Raw genomic sequence first — 27,468 nt, 5'->3', positions numbered from 1 at the left:
TCCCCAGCGGGGAAGGCACTTGAGTACACTTGTAGGCCTCGGAAATGGCCGACCTAAGCTAACGAACAAGGGTCGGCTTAGATGCAGAGAGACCGCTATGCTGACTAGCAGTCAGTACTAGAGAGAGGTGCACCGCCTAATAACGGCGGTGCGAGACACCTAGATCCGGGGCGCCCGCACCAGATCCAGGATATGCAACGCTTTCTCAAGCGATGAAGAGGAGCCGGACAACAGGAAGGCAGGAAAATTGCCCCGGATAAGGTGGAAGCAGTAACCACCTTAGGGAAAAAAGTCCGGAGTCGGACGGAGACCACCTTGTCTTGATGCAAAAGACCAAAAAAAGGGGGTGACTCAGAGAGAGTGCAGCCAGAACTCCCTGGCAGGAAATTATAGCCACTAGAAAGACTACTTTCTGTGAAAGATGAAACAAAGAAACCTCCCTAAGAAGCGCAAAGGGGGGTTTCCGGGAACCGGGAGGACCGGATTAAGGTCCCAGGGCTCCATAGGCCGCCGGAAAGGCGGAATGATGTGAGACGCGCCCTTAAAAGGAGCGCACCGGAGCCAGCCGGACGATACGCCGCTGGCACATACCGACAGAACGGAGACCTGTCCCTTAATGAGGGATAGTCCTAGCTGTAGACCGGACTGTGGAAGGGACAGGAGGGTCGGCAAGGCTAAAAAGGTCCAAGGACACCTTGGAGCTCGAGTCATAGCGGAGATAACTTCAGGAAGGATACCAGAAGTCGCCAAGATCCAGGACTCAATAGCTACGCCGTCAATCCGAGAATCCAGAATTCTGACGGAAAAAACGGACCTTCTGAGAAAAGGTCTGGACGGACCGGAAGATGCCATGGCAATCCAACGGACAGAAAGAGCAGGTCAGGATACGAAGCCTGCCTGGGTCAGTCTGTAAGAGAATGACCCGACGGCCCCCTTCCCTGATCTTGTGCAGGGCTCTGGGCAAGAGGTAGAGACGAAGCTGGGATCAAACATGAACCAGTGTGTCTACCGCAAAACCTGAGGATTGTGGACCACGGTTGGACAGCTGAAATAATCTGCCCGCAGTTTTGACATCTAGGATGTGGGCTGCGGATACGGTGGACTAGGAGTCCCTTGTCCAGTGAAGAATGTTGAGGCGCCAAGATTGCCAGGCGGCTGAGTGTCCCGATCTGGAAATTGATGTAGGAAAACGCTGTAACGTTATCCGACTGAACTCGAATGTGCCTAGCCGCCAACAAATGGTGAAGGCTTAGAGAGCTAGAATACAGCTCTGATTTCTAGCCCATTGATCTAGAGGGCTGATTCGGACAGAGTCCAAGCGCCCTGCGCTCCGCGGTGGAGATATAATGCTCCCAAGGCGGAAAGACCAGCACCCTGGTGAGAATCACCTGGGACGGGGCCAGGAAGGAGCGTCCCTGAGACAGAGTGGTCGAAACCACCCCTGAAAACGAGCCCCAGGTCAGTGGCAAAGCCACCACCCCGTGGAAGGAGGGAGTTCGCGTGTACAGCGGACAACATCCAGTCTCAGAGGGCACAGGAGAAACTGGGCAAGGAATCGCTTCCATTGACGCCACCGTCTGACCAGCACCTGTATTTGGTGTCTGATAGAACGACGTCGACCGCCAGCGGAGGGACTACTTATCGACTAAGAGCGGCTTCACAAGAGCCGACAGTCTCGAATTGTGTCCTTGAGAGCCTCTGGTTCGAAGTCAGAGTGGACTTGAACAGAATGACAAGCCACCCGAATAGGTTAGAGTGGCGAGAGTAAGCGAAGTACTCTGCTAAGAGTCTGCACTGGATGAAGGCCTGAGAAGAAGGCCGTCTAGGGCAAACGATCAGTCAATCCCTAGGGGTGCAGGACCCTAATCACAGCAGCCCCAATGAGAATACTCGAGGGGCCGTGGCCAACCCCAAGGGAAGAGCCACGAATTGGACCACTCTGATGGCAAAACGCAGTCAACGCTGGTGTGAAACTGCGATTGACCGTTGCAGAAAAGCATCTCTGATGCCGAAGGCTGCGAGGGAATCTCCTTGGGTTCTTGATTGATCCGGTGAAAAAAACACACGGAACAAGACCGAGACTCCATGTGAAAACGCCACACCTGACCATGCTTGAAAAGCTAAAGATCCAGGTCGGAAGGCACCGCCCTCTTCGGGGACTAGAAATAGATTTAAACAAAAATCTCAGAACCGTTCCCAGTCGGGATTCGGTACAATTACTCCATTGGCCTGCAAGAAATGCCACGGCTTATGAGAAGGCGGCGGCCTTGGAGCCGGGAGGAGGTAACAGAAAAAATCTGTTTGGCGACAGAACTCCATGTTGTAGCCATGGGAGATATAATCCCGCCCCCACTGAACGGAGACGTGTTAGAACCATACGTCGCCAAGTGGAGAGAGCCTGCCACCGACTAGGAGGAGGTTGGCGTGGCTAGATAGCTCGGAGGAAGCTGACTAAGTGGCAGCATCTCCTGCGGTCTTCTGAAGACGCAGCTTCAAGCCAATTGGTTCTATGAACCTAGGCCGAGCTAGAGGACGATCAGATGGAGGAACGGAAACCACCGAAACCTCAACTGATTCCTGCCCTGGACAGGTTCCCTGGTTTAGGTTTGTGGCAAGGAAGAACTCTCCCCGCCAAGAGCTTCCTAAATTTCATCCAGTCGGTTCCGAAGAGACTGGTCCCACCAAAGAGGAGCCCAGCAAGGAACCTCTATAGAGGCATCTGCCCTCCATTTCCGAAGCCACAGGAGCCTGCGGACAGCGAGGAAAGTAGCCAAGACCACCGCCGTGCGGTGTCCAGCATGGCAGACCTAGGCAGAGGATGAAAAGACTGAAGTCTGGAAGTTCAGGCAACCGTTTTGGGCATAGGGTCCCTGTGAGGGAATGCATCTCCTCTGAGGAGCCATCAGCCACTGACATAACGGTCCGGGCAGAGCCACCTGAGGTGAATGAGCCCACTTCTTGACCACTATTGGTGGACAGGGGAAACACAGTCCTCAGAATCACGCTTCATGGGAAGCGACTGTCAGAGCGGACCCTGGGCTGGTCACAGGGACCTGAAAACCGGAGTGGTTAAGGAACACACGTTGTGTTCACCTAGATAAGGTAACTCCGGCGGATTGAGGTCCAGTACAAAATTAATGTACCGTGGGATCCTTATAGAGGTGCCGTCAGCCACTGATACAACTATCCGGGCTGAAAGTCTAGACACCGGAGTGGCCACCCTGGGTAAATGAGTACACTCCTTGACCACCTCTGATGGGAGGGGGAGACAGGCAGCAGAACCCCGTTGTGAGATCTGCAGGACAGGCTGTGGGCTTGGACGCCTGAAAACTGGAGTGGTTAAGGAACACACTCCTCGTCTTGTTAAAGGTATACTGATGCCTTACTGCCAGCGGGGAATACTCCCCTGATACAGGCGGATGGAGGTCCAATACAAGTATAATGGACGCAATCCAATCAGTCGCATCCGCGTCACCTACGGACGGATCAAAGTACCTAAAGTAGCGTCCGTGACATCCTCCTCGTCCAATGAGTCAGCTCGTAATCGGAGCTGCGGGACGGGGAGGACAGGGGACCCTGCGTCTCCCTGTCAGGAGGACGGGGTCTGAGAGCTTTGCTGAGCGAGCAGAAAACGCCCTGAGAAGGGGGCTGCATGCTCAGCAGATGCCGGGACAGGCCGACCCCTGGAAAAAAGATTCCCCCAGGGGTCAGCCATCGACCGGAGCAGCTGGAGGGACCCTGAATGAGCCTCCAAGCTGAGGGGCCACAGTGGTTATGAGCTCGGTACAGCCGTACGAGACTACCAGCAGTGGATACTAAAAACAGCCTGCAGCCTCGCTCTGTGAGACATGCTGCAGAGGTGGGGGGCTATTTCTAGAATGTCTAGAATACCCAAGACAGGGGTCAGCCTGGGGAGACTCCAGGCAGAGGCACCACATAAGGACCATTACAGTGTGGGTCCGTGCCGGTTCAGGCAATATGAGTTTACATGCAGAACATGTAGTATACAGCCTTGGAGCTTTGCTCCTAGTGTGAGACATGCTGCTGAGGAGGTTCTATAATAAAGAATTAACTCCCTCAGAATGCCGTGATCGTGTATAAAAGTGCACAGCCAGAGGTTGTGACTTATCAGGCCGCTACTGTGAGTGCCCCCTCAGGTTCCAAGCCTGGACCCCCCAGCCATATATCCATTCCCTCTGCTGCAGAGCAGCCAGCGCCGATCAGCGTACTAAGAACGCTGAGAAAATGGCGCCAGAGTGAGGGGGGGGGGGGCGGGGGTTAACCTAGGAGCGGGAATCGGAGGGCTAAGGCATGTACAGGGGAGGGAATCATCTCCTAAAACGGAGTGTCGTCCCCTGTGCAGAGCGGCCGGCGGGCGGCGCTGCAGTGTCCCCTTGCATGAGTAACATGCAGGGGAACAAAACGAAACTAGGCCGCGGCTGAAGCCGGGGCCGAGAGTTATACATGCGGCCGAAAATCAGGCATCATCGGCGCGGTACTCAGTAAAAACTGAGAAACCGGCCGGAAAAACTGTAAAAAGCAGCATTATCAACATAAATCACTGTCCCCTCAATAAATCCACATTGTAGAAGGACCCTTGAACAACGTCTCTATACTTAGCTTTGAGACGCAGGGTCCAATCCCTGGTGGGGTGGGGGTCCAGTGCTCCGTCCAGCAGGGTCCTGCCAAAGGGCTGCGGATGGAGGCCGGTCTCCTGCAAGGCAGTGAGAACCGTGTTGGCTCTAACTTCAAGCCAGAGCCCATAAGGGATGGTGAAGGAGCGCGGCATGAAGGGATTTCTGCCCTGAAGTCAACCTTAACAGCACTGCCGCCAGGGGAGTGTGAAGGGACATGCCGGGGGTCCAGTGGACCCGCTTTTCTTCCAAATCTTTAGAAAAAATGAAAAATCAAAAAAGGATGCATGTGTGTGTGTGATCCTCCTGACACAAAGCTTGAAACTGGCTAGGACTGGCTAGCAGGGGGTGTATATGCTAGGAGGGAGGAGCTACACGTTTTGAGTGTAGTAACTTTGTGTGTCCTCCGGAGGCAGTAGCTATACACCCATGGTCTGGGTCTCCCATAGGAACGATAAAGAAAGAGAGAGTTTGTTCGTCTGAAAGAAGCAGTTCTGGCGATGTAAAGGCACAAGGTGCTCTCATAAGGTCCAGCTTATGGAGCGACCGTTCACAAGGGTGAGAAGGAGATGGACAGAACAAAGGGAGCACAATGTCCTTATTAAGGTGAAAAGAGGAAACAACCTTAAGGAGAAAGGATGGAGTCGAATGTAAAACCACCTTGTCCTGATGAAACACCAGATAAGGAAAGCAGCAGGAGAGAGCTGCAAGTTTGGACATCAGTCTAATCAAAGTGATGGCTACCAAAAAGGCAACCTTCCAGGAGAGGAAAGAAAGAGAAACTTCTCATAGCAGTTGAAAAGAGGACCTCTCAAGAACATCTAAAACGAGGTTGAGGTCCCAAAGCCTTACCGGAGAATAAAGAGGTGCAGAACGTGCAACCCCCTGAAGGAAAATACCAACCTGGATACAAGAAGCAAGGTTTCTCTAAAAAAAGAATGGAATGTGCCAAAACCTGACCCTTAAGAGAGCTAAGAGACCGGCCAGAATGAAGAGCCGAATGCAAAAAGGACAGCAGTGAAGTAAAGGAGAAGACCATGGGAGCCTGGTTGGTTTCACATGAGCTAAAGGAGGCCTTCCATGTGCAATGTTATCTGAGAGATGAAGAAGGCTTCCCTCACCTTGATCATGGTCTGGATGGTCTGACCGGAGAGACCAGAGGATCCCAAAACTGTGGTTTCAACAGCCATGCCGTTAAATTGAGGGGCTGAGAATTCGACCGTGCAAAAGTAGATCTGGAATGTCTGGGAGTTTCTACGGGAGGTCTTCTAGAAGGTGGATTAGCTCTGCGTATCAAGATCTTGTGGGCCAATCTGGGGCCACAAGTTTGATGAGTTCTCCTTCCATTTAGATTTTTTTAACCAACCTGGGGATCAGTGGTAAAGAAAGAAACAGAAATAGAAGGGAGAACTGGGACCAGGAAATCGCCAGAGCATGGGAGTCCATCACTAGGGTAGAGATCGCGAGATCTGGACATTAACTGGGGAACCTCGTGGTTCAATCTAGGTGCCATCAGATTGACGACATATCTCATACCGGTCTAATTCTTGAAACGGCCCATTAACCTATCCACGTGTTTTTGGACCCACCATGCTGCCCATCATTTAGAAAATATAATAGGGATGACGTATAATTTGCAGGCTAGGTTTTAATGTCCAAGAAGAACTAATCAGAGTCAGGCAGATATGTTTCCCTTACCTGTGGAGTTGCAGCCAGCAGCATCTCTACCCGGCGACACGCCAGCGTATCCACCATGCGGGCCAGCACTCGGAACGGCGTGCACAGGAGCTTGTCGATATACAGCAGCAGCACTGCGCCCGACTGGCTGAGGTGAATGCCTTCCAAACATTGCAGAGTTTTCTTCAGGGAAGTTGGCTAATGGATAAAGAAATGGACAGTTAGATATTGGTTATAGACAGCCAAAAACATCAGGAAAACAACCACCCAAAAGTGCAGTGAAAAGCGTTTTTTGTTTTTTTTTTAGGGGCAATGCGGCTCATTGGCCTCATTTAATCCTGGAGTACCCCCTTTAACTTGCAAAATGCCAGATTTTCCTGGCTAATGTAAAATGAGTTTTTAGCTGGAATAAGGAGAAATGAAACCCGCAGAAAAATTGTGACGTTCCGTTCCGGCAAAATGAATATTGGAAAGGGCACACTCGTTACTTGGCTTTGCCAGGCAGTAACCTTTAAAACAAAAGCAGCTGGCACACCCTGCGCTCGGAGAGGAAACCAATATGCTCATTGTACCCTTCTACTAGACTACGTCGTGCCTGTTGTGCCATGAATATCAATGAAAGCTCAAAATGCTTGTATAGTAATTGTCCTGGATACAAATTGCCTGTTTATTACCCAAATAATTGGCACCTCAGAGCTGCAGAACAAAAGAAACAAAGACCACTGGTGACCACCGGAGCAGAAGTACAGGAGAAACATAGGGTTTAATAGTGAAAACTAACATGTGGATGTGCCTTCTCCTCTGCGGGGGCCAGTCCTCTGCGGGGGCCAGTCTTCCCCACAGGATCTTCCCCCCAGGCCAGTCTTCCCCCCCAGGCCAGTCTTCCCCACAGGATCTTCCCCCCCAGGCCAGTCTTCCCCCCCAGGCCAGTCTTCCCCCCCAGGCCAGTCTTCCCCCCCAGGCCAGTCTTCCCCCCCAGGCCAGTCTTCCCCCCCAGGCCAGTCTTCCCCCCCCAGGCCAGTCTTCCCCCCCCAGGCCAGTCTTCCCCCCCAGGCCAGTCTTCCCCCCAGGCCAGTCTTCCCCCCAGGCCAGTCTTCACCCAGGCCAGTCTTCACCCAGGCCAGTCTTCACTTCTGTACGCTGTACTAATCATGGTGGACTCAATTTGTAGGACCAGGTCAGTAATCGGTGGCCGTCGAATAGGAGCACTGAAAGCCACCTCTTACCTAACAGTATTCCTTGCTTTTATGTTTATTATTCGGCTTGGTGCAATGTTATCCTTCTGGTGTGATGCCCATGTGACGTCAGGCCAGGCTGGCTAATCAATAGAAGAGCCGCGGAAGCCAAGAAATAGGAGGAGGATCGCAGGCTCCCGTCTGATGGACACAGAATACTGACCAGGCTTCTTGATAAGGCCCTATGAATCGATTTCCTCCGTTGACAGCTAGCATCATCGGCCGTCTAGTAGGCAGAGGTGCCCATGTTGCCATCCAGGGTGAATAACAGCTGCCATGGAAGACCAGAGTGAACGCCAAACCAAGGCAAAGCTAATAGAATTGCTCATCTCTACAGTACGTGGTTGTTTTTATAGTTTCCTGTAGCTAGCTTAATACTTTGAACTTTCTGACGACCGGACGCTCAGAGCCCTGACCATAACGCATCCAACACCTTTGGGATACAGTAGAACGGAGATTGTGAGACCATCCTTTCCTCCAATGTCAGTGCCTGACCTCACAAATTCCCACACACACAATATTTCACTACGAGTATTGTGTTGTATCCATTTTATTGCAAATAAGCAGTAAAAGATGGCTCAGTTTCAAAGAAAGGTCATCAACCAAGACAGCCCTGGCATATAACATGCACATAAGTTGTGGATATAGTAGTAGCACACAGCAGGCTTTCCATATGGGGTGGCGAGAGAATGAGGACACTTACTGTGGCTAAGTTTTCACAGCGGGACTGTATGGCCTGGATGAAGAGGCCGCTGGCTGCAGAATTCCTGTGTATTGCACTGATGAAGTCCTGCACCGGAGGTTCATGTGACAAGTTGATCAGATCCTGCACGTGGTTCACAATCAGCCAGGTCAGATGCTCCGAATCGTGCAGATTCTGACACTAAAACACAAAAGAAGGGGTCATCATTTACCTCTTTCATGCCCAAAGTCTTTTCATCCTCCATGCTTTGTCTTTCAATACTACTCTGCATTGTTGGAGTCAGACTTTGGACAGAATAATTCTCTTTCCCCTCCTGGCAAATAATGTAGTTCTTTCTATTAAGGCTCCTTCCCCTCCTGGCAGATAATATAGTTCTTTGCAGTAAGTCTCCTTCCCCTCCTAGCAGTTAATATGGTTCTGTGTAATAAGTCTCCTTCCCCTCCTGGCAGATGATATAGCTGCCCAGACACGGATGTTTTTAACTTAGATAGTGGCATTTAAGTTAGGTTCCCGGATTACAGAAATATACTTTGCCGTTGGTTTCCGGGCTTACATGCATTGGCCAATTCATAAACTAAAAATCTCATTTTTTCATATAGCAGTAATGCAGTACCAGAGTTCCCTTATACATTGTTGGCTTTTTAGTGTGCAGCTGTATGCATCTTAAAGTTCTGTAATATGTCTCCTTCCCCTCCTGGCATATAATATATCTATTTCTAGTAAGTCTCCTTCCCCTCCTGGCAGATTATATAGTTCTTTCTAGTAAGTAAAATAAATGTATTCAGCTCACCCCTTTTCACTCTAGGATCCACCACCGATGCATGGAACGCCCTGGCCCGGGCGGAGACACACAATCATGGAGAGAAAAAATAAGGTCCATGACTAAGACCGCAAGGTTGAAACGCGTAGGGAAAGTCCTGTGTTTTTCACTATGTGTCCCCATGCCCCTTTTGTGTGTTGCATCCTGCTTTTAATGGATTTAATCAATTTTTCAGTTTTATCCTAAATCTCTCCGGCAATCCGATGCTGGATATTTTTTCTCTCCATGATTCTTTTTAGTAAGTCTCCTTCCCCTCCTGGCAGATTATATAGTTCTTTCTAATAAGTTTATTTCCCCTCCGGGCAGATAATGTAGTTATTTCTAGTAAGGCTCCTTCCACTCCTGGCTGATAATATAGTCCTTCCTTAAATGACCTGCAGAAGAATCCTTCAAAGCTACACACAGACTTTGCTTCTTTCCTGACAAGCAGGAAGGAAGCCATTTCTATTGGGTGCCTGGCAGTGAACAGAGGATACTCACCACATAGTCACAGAACAGGATCAGGGCGCCCCGCCGGACTATTTCCCGGTTACACACGCCGAGCCGTGACTGTGCCTCCACCTCGTCGCTGTCCGTGGATATCTGAGGGCTCAGCAGCAGTTTGGTACTGGACAGGTTGTTTCTTCTTTATACAAAGAGTAGACAGATTATTATTCATGAGGACATTTTGCTCAGCCGTAAAACATGTGAAGATAGATAATGAAAAACGTACTCATCAATTTTGGACCTCAAGGTGGTCCTAAACCTTAGACTGTCCAATAAAGGCAAAAAGAACTACCAATGACTATTGGTGACGGACCTGTGGAGCAGTATTGTTCTGAATATATTATGTGACGGAGTCTTTTGCCTAGCATTACCAAAGCTGAGGAAGTCCATGATCAGGCGTCATGCATTATTCTACATATCGAGCAGCAAATTTTCAGTCTCTGCAAACGAGATGACCGCAACATGCTCCGTCCCAGTACAATGCACATCACAAAAGGGAACCTGCCATCACCATGCTGTCCGAACCACGAGCCACGGGGATCAGACACTGCCTGAGTTATTGCAGTTGTGTAGGTTTTGCTCTGCACTAATCTATGTGATCAGTGCAGAGCAGGAGAAGAACCTGCCGGGATCTGACCGATGAAGGCTTCATGACTTATTCCAGGACCTTTCAGGTCATGCGACTGATCACATGATCTGAAAGATCCTTCAGTTAATCCAGCAGAAGGTCCTTCAGCTGCTCGGCTACTACAGCCTCCGTTCGGATCCCAATCAGAAACTACAAGAAGTGGTAATGTATAATGTGTGTGTTGAGTGTGTGTGCATACAGTGTGTCCACCCGTATCCTGTCCACCGCCATTAACTTGAGAACGGCGGCAGCTATAGGCATAGAAGTGGTGTCTAGGTATAGTAAAGTAGCCATGCGCTACACAATGAAATCACCTATAGCGCCACCTGGTGGAAAACAACGGAGTTAGCATTTTTATCTTGAAAACGGAACGAGATAGAGAAAAAAGTGAATTACAAACTTGTAGGGCATCATCAATTCAATACAAATCGACACCTTGCATACAGAAATGCTATGATATGAAACCCATGACCCCCCCCCAAAAACATTGAATGCTGGTCACGCATATGGTGCTCATATAACTTTGATGCTCAAAGTGGCCCCCGTCAGCTGCAATGCACATCTGGACTCTGGACAGCATACTGTATCTTGCTGCACCTTGTGCAATATGGTAGGTGACACGTTTGCACAATCATCTGTGATACGTCGTCGTAGATCCTGCAATGTTGGTGGAGGGGTCGCATACACCTGCTGTTTGATGTGACCTCACAGAAAGAAGTCCAGTGGGGTCAGGTCAGGTGAGCGTGGAGGCCACTCCACACAGCCACCATACCCAATGACTTGTAGGAAGGTCTCCATGAGGTATCGCTTCACGTCCGCAGCCTTGTGAGTTTTACACGTTCTAAATCATAGCATTTCTGTATGCAAGGTGTCAATTCGTATTGAATTGATGATGCCCGACAACTTTGTAATTAACTTTTTTTCTCTATCTCGTTCCATTTGAGATAAAAATGCTAACTCCATTGTTTTCCACCAGGTGGCGCTATAGGTGGTTTCATTGCGTAGAGCATGGCTCCTTTACTATACACCTAGACCCCACTTCTATGCTTATAGCTGCCGCCATTCTCAAGTTAATGGCGGTGGACAGGATATGGGTGGACACACTGTATAAATGTGCATGTAGCAGAGCTGTGTATGAAAGTTAATCGAGTAGAAGGTCCTTCAGCTCCTACAACCTCCGTTCAGGTCCCAACCATAAAACTACAAAATCTGGTAATGTATAATGTGTGTATGTAAATGTGCATGTAGCAGAGCTGTGTATGAAAGTGTAACTGAGCATGTAGCAGAACTGTATGTGTGTAACACACTCTGCAGAGAAACACAAACAATAGATTACTTGCCTATTCTACTCCATTACATTAAAATTAGTGCTAATGACCTCTAAACTTTACACCACCAGGAAATTGTAAAAAATAGAAAAAATATGTGTCATTTTCTGCTGTCTAAATCTAGGGGGTGTACACTGGAAAATAGAACAAGAAAAAAAATAATGAAAAAAAAAAAAAACAAGTTAAAGGGAACCTGTCACCACTTTTTTGGCGTATAAGCTGCGGCCACCACCACCGGGCTCTTATATACAGTATTCTAACATGCTGTATATAAGAGCCCAGGCCGGGGGTATAACATAAAAAACACTTTATAATACTTACCTAACGGTCGCGCGGTGGGCCTTATGGGCGTCTCAGTTCTCCGGTGCCGGCGCCGCCTCTTTCGGCCATCTTCGTCCTCTTTCTGAAGCCTGGAGGCATGATGCATCTACGTCATACACACTCGCCGGTCCTGCGCAGGCGCACTACAATACTTTGATCCGTCCTGCTCAGGATCTGAATGCCGGCGAGTGTGGATGACGTCGGACCCGTCATGCATCGCGGCTAGAGGAGAACAAAGATGGTCAAAAGAGGCGGCGCCGACACCGGAGAACAGAGATGCCCATAAGGCCCACCGCACGATAGTTAGGTAAGTAATATAAAGTGATTTTTATGTTATACTCCCGGCCCGAGCTCTTATATACAGCGTGTTAGAATGCTGTATACAAGAGCCCGGTGGTGATGGCCGCAGCTTATAGGCCGAAAAAGTGGTGACAGGTTCCCTTTAAGCATAAAATCTTGATGTAAGCAGTGGATCAATTTATGATGACACATTTCCTTTAATGACGGAGGATGACAGGGAGCAGCGTGGGTGGGAAGAAGACTTCAGGGAGTATCGCTTTAAAACAGAATTCAAAATTTTTAAAAATATAAGAAAAGTAAAAAATAAATAAATAAATAAAAAAAAAAAAAAACCCAAAATAACCTTTGAGAACATGGAACATAAGGAATAATTAATGAGGACATCAAAACTTCACAAAATGCTAAATTACAATCCAGAGGCTGCTTTCCGGTTAGGTGAAAGGTGGTAACCATGGCAACAAGAAGTTAATAACTCGTTAGGCTTCTCAATTAATTATACGGAGCCTAAGTAATTATGTATAAATTGGTGGAACAAATTGTACCGTGCGCGATGGCTGTGTAGGAGCAAACATTGTGTTTATGAGGCAGCGTGTCATATTAGATTTGTGAGCGCCAGCCTTCCTCCTACACGGACGAGAGCCGCGACCAATAATGATGCCGTGCACTCGAGCTGTTTATGTTATTAAGGCGACGGGGGGGGAAACAAAACAAGAGCGCACTGACATTAACAGACAGGGAAAAAACTCAAAACATTAAAAGGAGCAAATAAGATTTATCCAAAAAATTGGAAAGTTTCCGAATTCGCATGACCTGGCGCTCTATATTCGCAACGTTTTACTTGCCACGTTCTTGAAGACCACGGTCAAGACCTGTGAATCCCCAGGAGACATGACTTTGGAAAATGTGGCCAATGAAACCGGACAACTCAACCCAATAAATATTGGACAACTGAGCCGCTGACACTCCCTTACGACGCCCCCATCCACACTCGGCCGAATGTTACTACACTGCCACAATCAAACTCATCCGTTAGTGGCGTATCTCCAACGAGAAGATCGGGTGTAGAAATGCAGCATAGACCCTCATCTGTTGAGAGTTGGAAGGCCCCCATACATATTACACCATCGGACGATCCCGCCTTTGTCGGCTTACTTTGGTTGCATATGTATGGAGCCCATTCAACAGCCAGCCTACAGTAGAATAAATAATACATAATCCATATTTACCTTTGTATTCCTTCTTTTGTAGATGTAAGGCATTAAAATATTAATTTTTATTTCATAAATTAATAGTACAGATGAAAATATGAAACTTTGTAATATGTCTTAGGGGAGAAATCGGCTTCTTTCTCCTCCTGGACTGATCCTTCATTCTCAGGCTGCTTTCACACATCAGGTTTTTGCCATCAGGCACAATCCGGCGAAAAAACTAATGCAATGGATCCGTCGAAAAAACGGATCCGTTGCATCAGTTTTTTTCCATTTGTTTTGATACTGAGCATGCTCAGTTTAAAAAATATGGAAACCGGCGCCGGATTCGGCAAATGACAGATGACGCCGGATCCGGAGTCCATAGGCTTCCATTATAAAACACGCCGTATGGTGCCGGATCTGCCGCGATCCATTTTTTTTTTTGCCGGACACAAAAACGTTCACTTCAACGTTTCATCCGGCAGCCGGACAAGCAAACTTTGCCGGATCCAGCAAAAACCGGATGAAACACAAGGCCATCCGGCACAATCCGCCGCTAATGAAAGTCTATGGGGGAAAAAACGGATCCGGCGTTAACAGACGCCGGATCCGTTTTTTCATGTTTTTGCCGGATTGTGCCTGATGGCAAAAAACTGATGTGTGAAAGCAGCCTTAATTCATGTGTAAAATCTGTATTTTGTGAAGACAGATTTCCCCATTACTGAGACAGGAGATGGCAGTTGGTGCGTTGAAAATTCTATGGAGGAGGCGGAGCTAGCAAAATACACAGACATTCTGCTGCAAGTTCTCCATAGAACGTTATAAGCACCAACTGTCATCTACTCTCTGTTATTGGAAACTTTGTTTTCACTGAAGACACATTTTACCTGTGAATTGATAATTTTGACAATAAATGATCAGTCCAGGAGGAAAAAGAACATTTCTTTAACAAGATATATGGCAAAGTTTCATATTTTCACATGTGCTATTTATTAATGGAAAAAAAAAATATAATGATTGTTACTCTATAAGATTTGGAAAACCAATACATTTCACAAGGCAGAAGCCAGACACTGGTTATACTAGTTTGCAATCACCCATCGCCACATTTGATTACATGGTGCTATAGGCCATTTTATCTTCAAAACTGCCTTAAAAAGGTACTCCCATCTCCAAGATCCTTTCCCAATATATCTTAGGTATAATAATAATAGCAAATAGTTCCAATTAGAAATGTAGTATAGCTTTCCTAATATAGCTGTGTCTCTTACCTCATGTGCAGGGCATTGCACCTTATACGTCCACTCATATAATGACAGTTAATTAGGCATAGTTAGTTGCCTGTGGTTGTAACCATGAATACCTATAACTACTGCAATGCCCTGCAATAGTGTAATAATAAAGTGTAACAATAAAGGGTAAAGATAATAATATTAGCAAATACAATCAATTAGAAATGTAGTATAGTTCTCCTGATATAGCCATGTCTCTGGCCTCATGTGCAGGGCATTACAGTTTAGGTATCCATGTTTACATGCACACATATAGTGACAGTTAGTTAGTTTGTTCGTTGTTGCAACCATGGATACCTAAGCTACTGCAATGCCCTGCACATGAGGTAAGAGACACAACTATATCAGGAGAACTATACTACATTTCTAATTGGAGGTATTTCCTAATATTATTATTATTATTATTATTATTATTATTATTAATAATAATAATAATAATATTATTACTACACCTACTACATATTGGAATAGGATCTTGGAAATGGGAATACCCCTTTAACTATGCAAAGATTTGTGTACTTGGCCCTGTTGCAGCATGTTTGGATTTTAAAGGGATATTCTCACCTTAAAAAGTCATATTAGATTGATTAGTGGTCTGCTTCTTGGCTCCCCCACATGCCTGAGAATTAGGAGGCCGCAGTGCTGCTATAGCATAGCATCCCCTTGCACATTATTCCCAGTATATGACCTCTATAAAAGGGACAACCAATATGATGCGAGTATGCCTTTAAAAGGGTCTGTCCATGGTTAGAAATATAGGTCTGCTTCTTACCCCAGAAACAACGCCTTGTCTGTCTATAGGGTTTATCTAATATAGTAGTGCAACCCATTCACTTACCTGGGATCGACCTGCAATTCATCACTTGACCTATAGGCAATGTTGCACTGATCACAGAAGAAAAAAAATGCATATTGTTTTCTACTCTTTGACACCTCCTATGATACACTAACCTAGTTCTGATCTAATCATATCTAAGCATTGGGCTACATTCGCACATTAGTTTCTGGCTGCTTTTCTTGTTTACGTCTGTTGGGACCTCCAATGATCCCGAGAACAGAGCATATGCCTGGCCTGCGGCACATTCATTGTCTATAGGACTGCTGGAGAAAGCAGAGCACAGCGCTCAGTTCTTCCCGACAGTGCCATAGACGATTAATGGAGCAAGCACATCTATATTCCTTTCCTGGCGGGTCTCTGCAGGGTCCGATTTTGGGATAGGTGGGGACCCCAGAAAGTTAGATACAGTGCCATTTTGAAAAATCCCTTTAACATGTATTAAGAGGATATATGTCGAGGTCTTACTTCTGGGTCTGGTGGACTTCTGACCACCAGTTGTAGTTTATGTAGTCAATCAGCAGAAGAAACTGACACCAGAGAAGAACTAGAGACGGATGGGTGGGAAACATGGACTCCACCAGGTCGCTCAGGCTCTCCAGCGTGTAGAAGGTGCCGTCGTCACCGCTCCCCTTAAACAATCTTGTGGCTGCGTTTGTGATTCTCCGGAACATTCCTGAGGAGAAGAAAATAATATTTACAGAAATAATCGCAGCAACTTTGCTGCAAAAATTCCTGCACCTCTCCCATTTGTGTGAATGGGGTTTGCAGAAATCAATGCACCCACTGCAGCAGGGCATTGCTGGAACTCTACTTGCACATATTTATGAAATAAACCTCCAATCTCTGAACAGAAGCCATGCTCACATTCAGCATCCTAGCGCCAGTACAGCACTGGTTTTGCTTTATATATGAAAATCCGGATTGGTCCTTTTTAAGCTTTTTACAAGGGGGTGCAGTTCTTGATTCCCTGTATTCAATTTACTCTGCAGTATTACTAGATGAGCAACGACTCCTTCTAAAAACCATAAAAATTAGCAATAAATAAATAAAAAAGGCTCATATCTCTTGAACAGTATGGCGGTTTTTAAAACTAGAAAACAGTGGGATACTCGGTGGATCAGTGGGAGTAAAAGAAGAACCAAATCTGGCCCCATCAAACTTTGTTACACATCTTCTTTAAAGGGGTTAGATGACCAGGGGAGGACAAAGCTGCTTGTAAAGGGTTAAACTAAACCGACATATTGAAAAGAAGGCTGGCATGGTTTACCTGTATTTCTGATTCTTCTAAACTTCCCTCCCTGCCTCTTTATAACGTAAACCTGCAATGCCCTGCACATGAGCTAAGAGACAAGGAGAACTATACTACATTTCTAATTGGAGGCATTTGCTAATATTATTCTTATTACACCTACTACATATTGGGACAGGATCTTGGAGATGGGAATAGCCCTTTAAGCCTTTTTCTTCCTCAGTAAATTTTAAAATTAAATGAGAAAAATTTGCTGAAGAGCAAGATTATGTCATAGCGCTCTATCCCCATCTAATGGATGGAAAGAAACCTGCAACTATTACAGCTCTAATAGCACAAGTTCCAAAAAAAGGAAATACATCACTAAGACACCCGACATCCTGCTGCACAAATTGGGTGAGACTTGCAATGAAAGTTCCTGAATAGGGTTGCAGCGGTGGGGCAAAGGGGCTGCTTTTTTATCCTGATTTATCTTACAAAATTAACAAAAATGCCTGATTAAAAAAAAAATAAAAAAAATGCATCACTGTCACTGGTTATTCATCTGCTATAGAACGCAACACAGTCATTTCCTCCCTCATCTCTACCACTCTACCTGTGCTCTCCATGCTGCTGCACAGCCCTACATCTCCTCCCTCATCTCTACCACTCTACCTGTGCTCTCCATGCTGCTGCACAGCCCTACATCTCTTCCCTCATCTCTACCACTCTACCTGTGCTCTCCATGCTGCTGCACAGCCCTACATCTCTTCCCTCATCTCTACCACTCTACCTGTGCTCTCCATGCTGCTGCACAGCCCTACATCTCCTCCCTCATCTCTACCTGTGCTCTCCATGCTGCTGCACAGCCCTACATCTCCTCCCTCATCTCTACCTGTGCTCTCCATGCTGCTGCACAGCCCTGCATTTCCTCCCTCATCTCTACCACTTTCTACCTGTGCTCTCCATGCTGCTGCACTGCCCTACATTTCCTCCCTCATCTCTACCTGTGCTCTCCATGCTGCTGCACAGCCCTACATCTCTTCCCTCATCTCTACCACTCTACCTGTGCTCTCCATGCTGCTGCACAGCCCTACATCTCTTCCCTCATCTCTACCACTCTACCTGTGCTCTCCATGCTGCTGCACAGCCCTACATCTCTTCCCTCATCTCTACCACTCTACCTGTGCTCTCCATGCTGCTGCACAGCCCTACATCTCCTCCCTCATCTCTACCTGTGCTCTCCATGCTGCTGCACAGCCCTACATCTCCTCCCTCATCTCTACCTGTGCTCTCCATGATGCTGCACAGCCCTACATCTCCTTCCTCATCTCTACCACTCTACCTGTGCTCTCCATGCTGCTGCACAGCTCTACATCTCCTCCCTCATCTCTACCTGTGCTCTCCATGCTGCTGCACAGACCTACATCTCCTCCCTCATCTCTACCACTTTCTACCTGTGCTCTCCATGCTGCTGCACTGCCCTACATTTCCTCCCTCATCTCTACCTGTGCTCTCCATGCTGCTGCACAGCCCTACATCTCCTCCCTCATCTCTACCACTTTCTACCTGTGCTCTCCATGCTGCCGCACAGCCCTACATCTCCTCCCTCATCTCTACCTGTGCTCTCCATGCTGCCGCACAGTCCTACATCTCCTCCCTCATCTCTACCTGTGCTCTCCATGCTGCTGCACAGCCCTGCATTTCCTCCACCATCTCTACCACTTTCTACCTGTGCTCTCCATGCTGCTGCACTGCCCTACATTTCCTCCCTCATCTCTACCACCCTACCTGTGCTGTCCATGCTGCTGCACAGCCCTAAATCTCCTCCTTCATCTCTACCACTCTACCTGTGCTCTCCATGCTGCTGCGTCTCCTCCCTCATCTCTACCACCCTACCTGTGCTTTCTGTGCTGCTGCACAGCCCTAAATCTCCTCCCTCATCTCTACCCCTCTACCTGTGCTTTCCATGCTGCTGCACAGCCCTACATCTCCTCCCTCATCTCTACCACTCTACCTGTGCTCTCCATGCTGCTGCACAGCCCTACATCTCCTCCCTCATCTCTACCACTCTACCTGTGCTCTCCATGCTGCTGTACAGCCCTAAGGGGTACTTTGCACACTACGCCATCGCAGGTGCGATGTCGGTGGGGTCAAATCGAAAGTGATGCACATCCTGCGTCGCTGTCGACATCGCAGTATGTGAATCCTTTTACATACAATTAACGAACGCAAAAGCGTCGTTATCGTATGATCGGTGTAGGGTCCGACATTTCCATAATTTTGCAGCAGCGACGGTACGATGTTGTTCCTCGTTCCAGCAGGCAGCACACATCGCTGTGGGAGAAGCCGTAGGAGCGAGGAACATCACCTTACCTGTGTCCCGGCTGCAATGCGGAAGGAAGGAGGTGGGCGGTATGTTTGTCCCGCTCATCTCCGCCCCTCCGCTCCTATTGGCCGCCTGCCGTGTGACGTCGCTGTGACGCCGCACGACCCGCCACCTTTGGCCGGCGACCCGCCTCCTTCCTGAGCGACGTCGCAGGGCAGGTAAGTGCATGTGAAGCTTCCGTAGCGATAATGTTCGCTACGGCAGCAATCACAAGATATCGCTGCTGTGACGTGGACGGCGACTATCGCGCTCGGCATCGCAGCATCGGCTTGCGATGTCGTAGTGTGCAAAGTACCCCTAAATCTCCTCCCTCATCTCTACCACTCTACCTGTGCTCTCCATGCTGCTGCATCTCCTCCCTCATCCCTACCACCCTACCTGTGCTCTCCGTGCAGCTGCACAGCCCTAAATCTCCTCCCTCCTCTCTACCTGTGCTCTCCATGCTGCTGCACAGCCCTACATCTCCTCCCTCATCTCTACCACTCTACCTGTGCTCTCCATGGTGCTGCACAGCCCTACATCTCCTCCCTCATCTCTACCACTCTACATGTGCTCTCCATGCTGCTGCACAGCCCTACATCTCTTCCCTCATCTCTACCACTCTACCTGTTCTCTCCAAGCTGCTGCACCACCCTACATCTCCTTCCTCAGCTCTACCACTCTACCTGTGCTCTCCGTGCTGCTGCACAGCCTTACATCTTTTTCCTCATCTCTACCCCTCTACTTGTGCTCTCCATGCTGCTGCACCACCCTACATCTCCTACCTCATCTCTACCACTCTACCTGTGCTCTCCATGCTGCTGCACAGCCCTACATCTCCATCCTCATCTCTACCACTCTACCTGTGCTCTCCATGCTGCTGCACAGCCCTACATCTCCTTCCTTATCTCTACCACTCTACCTGTGCTCTCTTTGCTGCTGCACAGCCCTACATCTCCTCCCTCATCTCTACCACTCTACTTGTGCTCTCCATGCTGCTGCACAGCCCTACATCTCCTTCCTCATCTCTACCACTCTACCTGTGCTCTCCATGCTGCACCACCCTACATCTCCTTCCTCATCTCTACCACTATACTTGTGCTCTCCATGCTGCTGCACCACCCTACATCTCCTTCCTCATCTCTACCACTCTACCTGTGCTCTCCATGCTGCTGCACAGCCCTACATCTCCTTCCTCATCTCTACCACTGTACCTGTGCTCTCCATGCTGCTGCACAGCCCTACATCTTCTTCCTCATCTCTACCACTCTACCTGTGCTCTCCAAGGCACTGCACCGCCCTATATCTCTTCCAGCTCTACTACCTTACCAGTGCTCTCCACAGTACTGCAGCACCCTACATCTCCTTCTCACCTTACCAATGCTATCCATAGTGCTACACTGCCCTACATCTCCTCCCTCATCTCTACCACCCTACTAATGCTATCCATGGTGCTGCACAGCCCTACATCTCCTCCCTCATCTCTACCACCCTACTAATGCTATCCATGGTGCTGCACCGCCCTACATCTCCTCCCTCATCTCTACCACTCTACTAATGCTATCCATGGTGCTGCACTGCCCTACATCTCCTCCCTCATCTCTACCACCCTACTAATGCTATCCATGGTGCTGCACTGCCCTACATCTCCTCCCTCATCTCTACCACCCTACTAATGCTATCCATGGTGCTGCACCGCCCTACATATCCTCCTCCATCTCTACCACCCTACTAATGCTATCCATGGTGCTGCACTGCCCTACATCTCCTCCCTCATCTCTACCACCCTACTAATGCTATCCATGGTGCTGCACCGCCCTACATCTCCTCCCTCATCTCTACCACCCTACTAATGTTATCCATGGTGCTGCACTGCCCTACATCTCCTCCCTCATCTCTACCACCCTACTAATGCTATCCATGGTGCTGCACTGCCCTACATCTCCTCCCTCATCTCTACCACCCTACTAATGCTATCCATGGTGCTGCACCGCCCTACATCTCCTCCTCCATCTCTACCACCCTACTAATGCTATCCATGGTGCTGCACCGCCCTACATCTCCTCCCTCATCTCTACCACCCTACTAATGCTATCCATGGTGCTGCACCGCCCTACATCTCCTCCTCCATCTCTACCACCCTACCTGTGCTCTCCACAGTGCTGCACTGTCCTACATCTCCTCCATCTCTACCACCCTACCTGTGCTCTCCACAGTGCTGAATCTCTCACTCCTATCTTCAAGACTTTCCATGTGCTGCAGCAGTCCTTGCCAATGCAGTAACCCAAGCAATACCATTAATCTCCAGCATTATCTGATGGTTATTTTATTCTATTTTCTACTAATTAACTAGCTGTGAAGTCAGTCTTACATGTCAAAATACCAACACAATTATTTGCTTGAGAAAATGCAAGAAAAAAAACCAAACACAATAGAAAACCGAACTATTAGGAGAGTTAGCTACCATTGAGACTCAATTACGTACAGATTTACTTACCAGATTTGAAGATATGGACCAGACACATGAGCAGTGTTCCCAGCTGCTGGCAGTAAAATGTGTGCTGCTGATCACTCAGGTCCACCTTCAGCTCCTTGTGCACTATGTCCTCCAGGAGGATTCCCACCAGCTGCAACAGGAACCTGACCGGGATATGCAAGAAGAAAAATGACTTCACGACTTACACAAGACATTAAAAATGTGCTTCAACCTGAAAAAGATCACCCTGAAACCTGCACTGTCTCTTCTGTACGCCACTCATTGTCATTAAGCTAATTGAAAGGGAAGCTTTGGACAGGCAGGTCTCTCCTGCTGCGCTACTTTGCTCATCAATTCAGAAGAACGGCAGTGGAGAAAGTGATGGGTGATGGGAAAAAAAGAAATCATGGAGATGTCATGTGGGAATGGCATAGGAGGAACAAAGGGTTCTATACCGTTGGTTGCCCAGGTTACCGGCCACCACTGCAATCTATCAGAGGTGGCTGGTCCCCTAGAGAAGGAGCATGGGCTTGCAAGTTCTTTGCCTTCGAGCTTGCAAATGATTAATCAAAGCTGGCTAGATCAGATGATCAATCCAGCTTAAGGCCCTGTGTGCACGCTGCGGATTTACCGCGGATTTTGCAGCGGATTTGCTGCAGAAACTGTGTAACATTACTGCAGTCATTCCCCAGCAAAACCTATGGATTTTAAAAAAACCAAACGTTTTTTTTTTATACCCGCGGATTTACCCGCAGAATTTCCGCTGTGGAATTAATGAGCATGTCACTTCTTTTCCGCATATGCCATAGATCATGGTAAAAATCCGCGGTAAAAACTCAGGTGCGGATTTTCCCGCCGGTGCGGGATTCTTTAAAAGATTCCGTTTTTTTCTTAAGAAAAAAGAGAATTTTGTTTACTTACCGTAAATTCTTTTTCTTATAGTTCCGTATTGGGAGACCCAGACATTGGGTGTATAGCTTCTGCCTCCGGAGGACACACAAAGTACTACACTAAAAAGTGTAGCTCCTCCCTCTGAGCATATACACCCCCTGGATAACCAAATCTAGCCAGTTTAGTGCAAAAGCTGAAGGAGAATAGCCACCCACAAGTAGAGATAGAGCAAGAACCGGAACAACCGGAGCCTCTGTCTACAACAACAGCCGGTGATAACACGCGGAACGAGAAACTGCCAATAGGCAACAGGGAGGGTGCTGGGTCTCCCAATACGGAACTATAAGAAAAAGAATTTACGGTAAGTAAACAAAATTCTCTTTTTCTTTATAGTTCCTATGGGAGACCCAGACATTGGGACGTCTCAAAGCAGTCCATGGGTGGGAATAAACAGAAAACTGAGAAGTAGGCGAAACCTAACTTCACAAATGGGTGACAGCCGCCTGAAGGATGCGTCTGCCCAAGCTCACATCTGCCGAAGCATGAGCATGCACTTGGTAGTGCTTCTAAAAGGTATGCAGACTAGTCCAAGTGGCAGCCTGACAGACCTGCTGAGCCGTAGCCTGGTGCCTGAAAGCCCAAGAGGCACAGACAACTCTGGTCGAGTGTGCTTTGATCCCCGGCGGGGGAGGCACTAGAGTACACTGGTAGGCATCGGAAATAACCGACCTAATCCAACGAGCTAAGGTCGGCTTAGAAGCCGAGAGGCCCTTACTCCGACCTGTGGTCAGCACAAAAAGAGAGGTGCACCACCTAAGAACAGCGGTGCGAGACACATAGATCCGGAGAGCACGCACCAGATCCAGAGTATGCAACGCTTTTTCAAAGCGATGAACAGGAGCCGGACAAAAGGAAGGCAGGGAAATGTCCTGGTTAAGGTGGAAAGGAGAAACCACCTTAGGAAGAAAGTCCGGAGTCGGACGGAGAACCACCTTGTCTTGATGAAAAGAAGGGAATTTTGTTTACTTACCGTAAATTCCTTTTCTTCTAGCTCCAATTGGGAGACCCAGACAATTGGGTGTATAGCTTATGCCTCCGGAGGCCACACAAAGTATTACACTTAAAAGTGTAAACCCCTCCCCTCTGCTATACACCCTCCCGTGCATCACGGGCTCCTCAGTTTTGGTGCAAAAGCAGGAAGGAGGAAACTTATAAATTGGTCTAAGGTAAATTCAATCCGAAGGATGTTCGGAGAACTGAAACCATGACCAAGAAAAATTCAATCTGAACAACATGTGTACACAAGAAATAATAGCCCGAAGGGAACAGGGGCGGGTGCTGGGTCTCCCAATTGGAGCTAGAAGAAAAGGAATTTACGGTAAGTAAACAAAATTCCCTTCTTCTTTGTCGCTCCATTGGGAGACCCAGACAATTGGGACGTCCAAAAGCAGTCCCTGGGTGGGTAAAAGAATACCTCGATAAATAGAGCCGACACGGCTCCCTCTTACAGGTGGGCAACCGCCGCCTGAAGGACTCGCCTACCTAAGCTGGCATCTGCCGAGCGTAGGTATGCACTAGATAGTGCTCCGTGAAGGCGTGCAGACTCAACCAGGTAGTCGCCTGACACACCTGCTGAGCCGTAGCCTGGTGCAGTAACGCCCAGGACGCACCCACGGCTCTGGCAGAATGGGCCTTCAGCCTTGAAGGAACCGGAAGCCCAGCAGAACGGTAGGCTTCAAGAATTGATTCCTTGATCCACCGAGCCAAGTTGACTTGGGAGCTTGCGACCCTTTACGCTGGCCAGCGACAAGGACAAAGAGCGCATCCGAGCGGCGCAGGGGCGCCGTACGAGAAATGTAGAGTCTGAGTGCTCTCACCAGACCTAACAAGTGCAAATCCTTTTCACATTGGTGAACCGGATGAGAACAAAAAGAAGGTAAGAAGATATCCTGATTGAGATGAACAGAGGATACCACCTTCGGGAGAAATTCCGGAACCGGACGCAGAACCACCTTGTCCTGGTGAAACAGCAGGAAGGGGGGCTTTGCATGACAGCGCTGCTATGTCAGACACTCTGCGGAGTGACGTGACTGCCACTAGGAAGACCACCTTCTGCGAAGTCGTGGAAAAGAATATCAATCATTGGCTCGAAGGGTGGTTTCTGAAGAGCCGGTATCACCCTGTTCCGATCCCAGGGTTCTAGCCGACGCTTGTAAGGAGGGACTATGTGGCAAACCCCCTGCAGGAACGTGCGTACCTGAGGGAGTTTGGCTAGACGCTTTTGGACACAACACAGAAAGCGCCGAAACTTGTCCCTTGAGGGAACCGAGAGACAACCCCTTTTCCATTCCGGATTGAAGGAAGGACAGAAAGTGGGCAAGGCGAATGGCCAGAGAGTAAAACTCTGATCAGAGCACCAGGATAAGAAGATCTTCCACGTCCTGTGGTAGATCTTGGCGGACGTTGGTTTCCTGGCTTGTCTCATAGCGGCAATGACCTCTTGAGATAACCCTGAAGACGCTAGGATCCAGGACTCAATGGCTACGCAGTCAGGTTGAGGCTAATGCGTCTGCCGCCAGAGCTCTGTGATCTTGAGAACGTGCCATGAATGCCGGGACCTTGTTGTTGTGCCGGGACGCCAATAGGTCGACGTCCGGCTTCCCCCAGCGGCAACAAATCTCTTGAAACACGTCCGGTCGAAGAGACCATTCCCCTGCGTCCATGCCCTGGCGACTGAGAAAGTCTGCTTCCCAGTTTTCTACGCCCGGGATGTGAACTGCGGAGATGGTGGAGGCTGTGGCTTCCACCCACAGCAGAATCCGCCGGACTTGCTGGAAGGCTTGCCGACTGGTTGTGCCGCCTTGGTGGTTGATGTATGCCACCGCCGTGGCGTTGTTCGACTGAATTCGGATCTGCCTGCCTTCCAGCCATGGCTGGAACGCTTTTAGGGCTAGAACACTGCCCTTACCTCCAGAACATTGATCTGGAGGGAGGACTCTGCTGAGTCCATGTACCCTGAGCCCTGTGGCGGAGGAAGACTCCCTGACAGACTCGCGTCCGCCGTGACCACAGCCCAGGATGTGGGCAGGAAGGATTTTTCCTTCGACAAGAGTGGGAAGAAGCCACCACTGAAGGGAGGCCATGGCTGCCCGAGAAGGAGCAACGTTCTTGTCGAGGGACGTCGATTTGCTGTCCCATTTGCGGAGACAGTCCCAATAAAGTGGGCGCAGATGAATCTGCGCAAACGGAGCTGCCTCCATTGCTGCCACCAACTTCTCTAGGAAGTGCATGAGGCGCCTCAAAGGGTGTGACTGGGCTCGAAGGAACGATTGCACCCCTGTCTGTAGTGAACGCTGTTTGTCCAGCGGAAGCTACACTATCGCTGAGAGAGTATGAAACTCCCTGCCGAGATATGTCAGTGATTGGGCCGGTGTCAATTTTGACTTTAGGAAAAATTGATGAACCACCCGAATCTCTGGAGAGTCTCTAGGGCAATGTTCAGGCTGTGTTGGCATGCCACCCGAGAGGGGGCCTTGACCAGCAGATTGCCTGAGAGAGTAGGACCGCTACCACCGTTGTCATGACCTTGGTGAAGGCCCGTAGGGCTGTCACCAGGCCGGCAGTTAGTGCCACGAACTGAAAGTGTTCGTTCCCTATGGCGAAGCGCAGGAAGCGCTGATATTCTGGTACAATCGGCACGTGGAGATAAACATCCCTGATGTCGATTGATGCTAGGAAGCCTCCTTGGGCCATCAAAGGCGATGGCAAGCGGAGAGATTCCATCCGGAACCGTCAGGTTCTCTGTCCGTTGAGCAGTGTGAAGTCCAGAACAGGGCGGAGTGATCCGTCCTATCTGGTACCACGAACAAGCTGGAGTAAAAAACCGCGACTACGTTCTTGAATGGGAACGAGGATCGCAACTCCTCCTGCCTTCGGAGTGTTCACCGCCTGGAAACGTGCATCGGCTCGTTCGGGGGACGGAGATGCTCTGAAGCAACGAGTCGGAGGACGAGAACTGAGCTCTATCCTGTGACCGTAAGACAGAATGTCTCCCCTGACCTGGACCGCCATGCAGAAAAGGTTCTCTGTGCACAGCGGAGGATGAAAATACCACCGCCTGAGACGTCAAAGACGCTATTGCGAAGCACAGGATGACCGCATTGATCTGAGCAGAGCAGCTGAAATAGCCTGGAGTGCCCACCCCTGCAAAGGCTGGGGCAACGGACGCACCTATGGCTTCATAGATGGATCTCATTAGGAATTCTATCTGTCTGTCCGTGGCATTCTTGAGCGTGGGCCCGCCAGCCACTGCTACTACAGATCTAGCCGCCGGTCAAGAGACTGGAGGGCACTTTATGACACTGAGCCCAAACCTGAACAACGTCAGAGGGGAAGGGACAACGTGTGTTATAAGGCGTTCTGTGCTTCTGGACAGTATCTGTGAAGCCTTGAGAGCCACGTCCGGACAGAGTCCTGGGTTGCGACCTCCGCCCCATCCTCTAGAGGGTCCTCAAGCTGAGACCCTTGAAGAAGTCGGGGAAGATTCCAAGCAAGGCTGCTTAGCCGGACTGGGACTGCGGTTCGTGCTGGAGTTCACCACGTAAAAACTAGAGGCCACCCCAGGAACACGCTTCGTCGCAGACCGATAGAGGCCTGGGGCGATCCCGCAGTGCCCGGGGCCTGTGTAAGGGGCTGGGCTGGACTGCAAACTCCTAGTCTCTTAGCCGACCATTTGTCCATAGCCTGAGACATGGATAGTGAAAATGACCCAGAGAGTTTCTCAGCAAGCTGTAACTCTGTCCCTGCCGCCTGGATAGGGAACGCCGGCGAAGCTCCACAGTGCCCCCGACACCGGCTGAGCGAGAGCCACATGGCCCGAGAAATGTTCACAGTGATCATTGAGGATACATATGTACCGCCGAACTGTGAAACTGCATACAAACATTATATATCCATATATACAGTGCATCACATATACAGTTCATCACTCTAGGGGGCCCAGCATCGAGAAGAAGCCCCCTGGTGTACCGACCCTGAAGCATGAAAACATGGC

At 49.0% G+C, this 27,468-nt stretch overlaps 1 protein-coding gene across 4 annotated transcripts in view; it reads right to left on the bottom strand.

Annotated features, from left to right (window-relative positions):
- The window catches only part of HTT (huntingtin), a 399,016-nt gene that overhangs the window by 91,724 nt on the left and 279,824 nt on the right, over positions 1–27,468 (bottom strand). For all 4 annotated transcript variants that reach the window (XM_075346836.1, XM_075346838.1, XM_075346839.1 and 1 more), the window contains 5 exons: positions 21,546–21,688; positions 15,918–16,125; positions 9,550–9,694; positions 8,250–8,429; positions 6,333–6,509 (listed from right to left, as the gene is read on the bottom strand). In XM_075346836.1, coding sequence (XP_075202951.1) covers positions 6,333–6,509; positions 8,250–8,429; positions 9,550–9,694; positions 15,918–16,125; positions 21,546–21,688 — 853 coding nt within the window. The remainder of the gene's footprint in view (positions 1–6,332; positions 6,510–8,249; positions 8,430–9,549; positions 9,695–15,917; positions 16,126–21,545; positions 21,689–27,468) is intronic.

This window comes from Anomaloglossus baeobatrachus, chromosome 1 (genome assembly GCF_048569485.1).
Source record: "Anomaloglossus baeobatrachus isolate aAnoBae1 chromosome 1, aAnoBae1.hap1, whole genome shotgun sequence".
Lineage (NCBI taxonomy): Eukaryota > Metazoa > Chordata > Amphibia > Anura > Aromobatidae > Anomaloglossus > Anomaloglossus baeobatrachus.
Note: the sequence above shows the minus strand (reverse complement) of the source record. Positions and strands in the feature narration are given on the sequence as shown.